General features: G+C 41.1%; 1 protein-coding gene across 1 annotated transcript in view; it reads left to right on the plus strand.

Annotated features, from left to right (window-relative positions):
• The window catches only part of LOC111726986 (leishmanolysin-like peptidase), a gene marked incomplete at its 5' end in the record, with an annotated part of 15,239 nt that overhangs the window by 8,238 nt on the left and 1,876 nt on the right, over positions 1-5,125 (plus strand). Inside the window, one exon of the mRNA XM_023516290.1 lies at positions 3,108-3,318. Coding sequence (XP_023372058.1) covers positions 3,108-3,318 — 211 coding nt within the window. The remainder of the gene's footprint in view (positions 1-3,107; positions 3,319-5,125) is intronic.

Consider the following 5,125-nt stretch of genomic DNA (forward strand, 5'->3'; position numbering starts at 1 on the left):
AAAAAAAAAAAAAAAAAGTATGTATTAGGCTCGGCGCCCTTTGCACAGTGGTTACTGTGCTAGCCACATACACCAAGGTTGGCAGATTCAAACCCAGCCCGGGCCAGGTACACAACAATGACAACTGCCACAAAAATAGGCAGATGTTGTGGCAGGTGCCTATACTCCCAGCTACTTGAGAGCTAAGGCAAGAGAATCACTTAAGCCCAAGAGTTAGGTTGCTGTGAGCTGTGAGGCCACAGTACTCTACTAACAGCAACATAGTGAGAGACTGTCTCAAAAAAAAAAAAAAAAGAGAATGTATTTTAAAAAAGATGTATGTATTGACTAAATACATATTATTGATCCAATTGTAATCATACTACATAATTTTGTTTTACTGATCTCACTTAGTGGATGCAATCCTTTTTCCAAGTTTTTCTAAAATAATAATACAGATACTTAGTAACGTCAAAGAAACATTGCATCATTTTAAAGTATTAGAATTGGGAAAGTGACTTACCTATTATATATTGATTTTATTTTCCCCTTTTACTCTATAAAAATGCTTTTATGTTTATATATTTTATTTTTTCAGTTTAATTTTGGAAATAAATTCTTATAAGTGGGAATATCAGGTTAAAGGGGATGAAACTAGAATAGTGACAACTACAAATAAGAGTGTGACCTTTTCAACCTATTTTAATGTTTCATCAGTCCTACCTATTACAATGAAGGGATTATACAAATTTAAATAGCCTCTAAAGATTGAGTTTACTTGGTTTTCCTATACCAGGTGTTACCAGGTAATTTTGCTGATTTTGTACTGAACACTGCCATTTTAGCACTTAATCTTCACCTTCATGGCAGCAGAGTCAGGGGGCTCATTTAGGAGCAGCAGGTGGGACTGAGGCAAGGACTCCAGAGCCTTCAGTAACCCCTCATCTGGTTTATTTTTGAGAAGAAGTATATAAGAGAAAACTGTTGAGACCTTAAGCGTCTGAAAGCATCATTCACTATTCTACCGTTAGACCTGATGATAGTGTACAGAAGGCAAAACTCTACATACTCTCTCTGGGGGTCTTTAGCTCGGCCTGAGAATTAAAGTGGCATAAACCAGATTAACAGGAGAACAACATGTGAATGAATTTCATGTAAGTTTTATGTCATACCAGAGCCCTCAGAAGTAAATGAAGACCCAAAGAAATGGTATTATGAAACCTATATGCTTTTGTAGTAAGGTTTAAGAAAGGATAATAATTATGGGAAAGTAAATAAAGTATAAAGGGAGGCTAAAGGAAGATAATTTTTTTTGAGAGAGAGAGAGAGAGAAAGTCTCACTTTGTTACCCGTGGTCAAGTGCAATGATGTCATAGCTCACAGCAACCTCAAACTCTTGGGCTCAAGAGATTCTCTTGCCCCAGCCTCCCGAGTATACATGATATATACAGAAGATTGGTAGCTATTAGATACACATGTTCATGTGTGTGCATACACACTACATTTTTAGTAATACACTTTCATAGTACATCTGCATTACATCTACGTTCATTTGTAGAGCCCTTTCTTTTTCTTTTTTTTTTTTTTTGTTTTTTGTTTTTTGAGACAAGGTCTCACTTGTAACTCTTGGTAGAGTGCTATGGCATAACAGCTCACAGCAACCTCAGACTCCTGGGCTTAAGCAATTCTCCTGCCTCAGCCTCCCCAGTAGCTGGTACTACATGTACCCGCCACAATGCCCAGCTGTTTTTTGTTGTTGTTGCAGTTGTCATTGTTGTTTTAGCAGACCTAGGCCAGGTTTGAACCTGCCAACCTGGGTGTATGTGGCTGGTGGCCTACGCACTGAGCTACAGGCACTGCCCCTGCTGCTGAATTTTGATTTAGCTTTATTCCGTCCCCCACCCCAAGACAGAGTCTCACTATGTCACTCTCAGCAGGGTGCTGTGGCGTCACAGTTCACAGCAACCTCAAACTTTTGGGCTTAAGCAATTCTCTTGCCTCAGCTTCCCAAGTAGCTGGGACTATAGGCACTTGCCACAATACCCGGCTATTTTTTTGTTGCAGTAGTCATTGTTGTTTAGCTGTCCAGGGCTGGGTACAAACTCGCCAGCCTTAGTGCATATGGCCAGTGCCATAACCACTGAGCACAGGCGCCACCCTTGATTCAGCTTTCTTGAGTCTGTTACATCAGCTACTACTTACACATTTCCCTTACCTGCCCACACTTAATTCCCAGAATTCTACAACGGGAATAATTAAACTTCATCAAGGAGTTTTCCTCTTGTCCTAGCAACACTTTTATATAATTCTCATCTCTAAGCCATGTGTATTCTATTTCCCAACCTGTCACATCTACCTTTCTATGATCCAAATCCTGTATACACTTTTAGGATCTAAGTGTTCTTTCTTTTCTCTTTCTCTCTCTCTCTTTCTTTCCTTCTTTTTTTTGACAGAGTCTCACTTCCTCACCTTGAATAGAGTGCCGTGGCTCACAGCAGCCTCTAAACTCTTGGGCTCAAGCGATTTTCTTGCCTCAGCATCCTAAGTAGCTGGGGCTACAGATATTTGCCACAATGCCTGGATAGTTTATATACATATATATTTTTTTGTTTTTTGTTTTTTGTTTTTGTTTATTTTTGTGTGTGTGTGAGACAGGGTCTTACTCTTGCTCAGGCTGGTCTCTGACTCCTGAGCTTAAGCAATCCACCCACCTCAGCCTCCCAGAGTCCTAAGATTACAGTCATGAGACATCGCACCCAGCTAAAAGTGAGAATACTGAAATATTCAGAAATCTTATTCTCTATAACTTTGCTTCATGGGCCTGTGAATCAGATTGTTTTTAAAGCTCTGTGTGTGCTTTATTTGTACTTTTTCAGGAAAAGTGTCTGTAGCTTCCCTCAGACTCTAAAAAAGGTGCTACACTCAAAACTTAACTGCCACTGAGTAAAATTGTTTTAGACCCTAAATAACTTAATCCCTTTTATATGAAGTTAAAGATATACCCAGATCCCAAATTGTGTTTTACAGCCAGTAGTTTAGTAAATTTTAACGTATTTTCCTATTGTTGAAGGATAAATCTCAACTAGAATCTTTCCTGATTTTGTTCGTTTGTTTGTTTCTGTTTGAAGGTTTCTTGTTCACCTCAAGGTCTGAAGGTTTGGGTCCAGGATACTTCATATTTGTGTAGTCGGGCTGGGCAAGTCCTCCCTGTCAGTATTCAGATGAATGGCTGGATTCACGATGGAAACCTCCTCTGCCCATCATGTTGGGACTTCTGTGAGCTCTGTCCTCCAGAAACAGATCCTCCAGCTACTAACCTGACCCGAGCTCTACCACTAGGTAAGTACTCTCTTTGGATAGAATAAAGAAGAAAAAGTAAAGGGGAGGACTGTTCTTATAAGATGTTGAAAATTTCCTTGAAGGGAGCTCTTGTTGAGATTTATCTCTTCTGATTGGAGTTTTATGGGAAAATCCTCCTTCCCACCTAGTAGAAATCTAAGGTTGGTAAACCTGACATTTGTATTCATTAAGAGCAGGAATGTTTCTATGTGACAAACCTCTGAGTTGCATAAAATTATTCATTGACAGTCACAAAAAAGGAATGCTTCATTTATTTGGATATTAAGAATAAATAAAATACTGTTCACTAAATACAAAAAACAAATATTTTTTAGTTTTATTATACATAACCAGCTGAGATGAAAGTGAAGGAAAGACACTGGGAAATATACCAAAAAAAGGACTTGATAGAACCACAAAGAAGATAAAAATGTAAGGAGACTCAAATACGCACTCACAAAGTGAGATAGAAAAACTTAAGGAGGTGGGACGAGGTGGCTCATGTCCGTAATCCTAGCACTGTGGGAGGCCAAGACCGGGTAGATTGCCTGAGCTCAGGGGTTTGAGACCAGACTGAGCCAGAGCAAGACCTCATCTCTAAAAAATAGCCAGGTGTTGCAGTGGGTGCCTGTAGTCCCTACTACTTCGGAGGCTAAGGCAAGAGAATTGCTTGAACCCAAGAGTTTGAGGTTGCTGTGAGCTATGATGCTACAGCACTCTACCGTGGGTGGACAGAATGAGACTGTGTCTCAAATAAAATAAGTTCCCAAGTAATGATGATGTTGTTGGTTCAGGGATCACACTTTGAGAAGCACTGTTCTCAGCTAAATTGGTTTTTTTATAGGATTTTTGTACTAGTACAATTACATTTGTAACAAATACAAATTGATTCCCTTGGGAAAGAATAGAAATTCACCATGGGCTCAGCACCTGTAGCACAGTGGTTACAGTGCCAGCCACATACACCGAAGGTGGCAGGTTCAAACCTGGCCCAGGCCAGCTAAACAACAATGACAATTGCAACAAAAAATAGCCAGGTGTAGGCGTTGTGGTGGGCACCTATAGTCCCAGCTACTTGGGAGGCTGAGGCAACAGAATCACTTAAGCCCAAGAGTTGGAGGTTGCTGTGAGCTGTGACAGCACAGCACTCTACCAAGGGTCACAGAATGAGACTCTGTCTCAAAAAAAAAAAAAAAATAGGCCAGTTGCAGTAGCTCATGCCTAGAATTCTACCACTCTGGGAGGCTGCAGTGAGTGGATCTAGAATCCTACCACTCTGGGAGGCTACAGTGAGTGGATTGCTTGAGCTCAGGAGTTTAAGACCAGCCTGAGCAAGAATGAGACCCCGGCTCAGTGCCTATAGCTCAAGCAGCTAAAGCACCAGCCACATACACCAGAGCTGGTGGGTTCGAATCCAGCTTGGGCCTGCCAAACAACAATGACAACTACAGCCAAAAAATAGCCAGGTGTTGTGGCCAGTGCCTGTAGTCCCAGCTGCTTGGGAGGCTGAGGCAAGAGAATCACTTAAGCCCAGGAGTTGGAGGTTGCTGTGGCACTCTACCCAGGGCAACAGCTTGAGGTTCTGTCTCCAAAAAAAAAAAAAATGAGACACTGTCTCTACTAAAATAGAAAAACTAGCCTGCCATTGTGGCAGGTACCTGTAGTCCCAGCTACTTGGGAGACTGAGGCAAGAAGATGGCTCAAGCCCAAGCGGTTGATGTTTCTGTGAGCTACGATAACACCATGGCACTCTATCCGGGGTGACAGTGAAACTGTTTAAAAAAAAAAAAATAGGTGGCTAACACCT

Source organism: Otolemur garnettii, unplaced genomic scaffold (genome assembly GCF_000181295.1).
Source record: "Otolemur garnettii isolate 467f Iridium unplaced genomic scaffold, OtoGar3 scaffold00089, whole genome shotgun sequence".
NCBI lineage: Eukaryota > Metazoa > Chordata > Mammalia > Primates > Galagidae > Otolemur > Otolemur garnettii.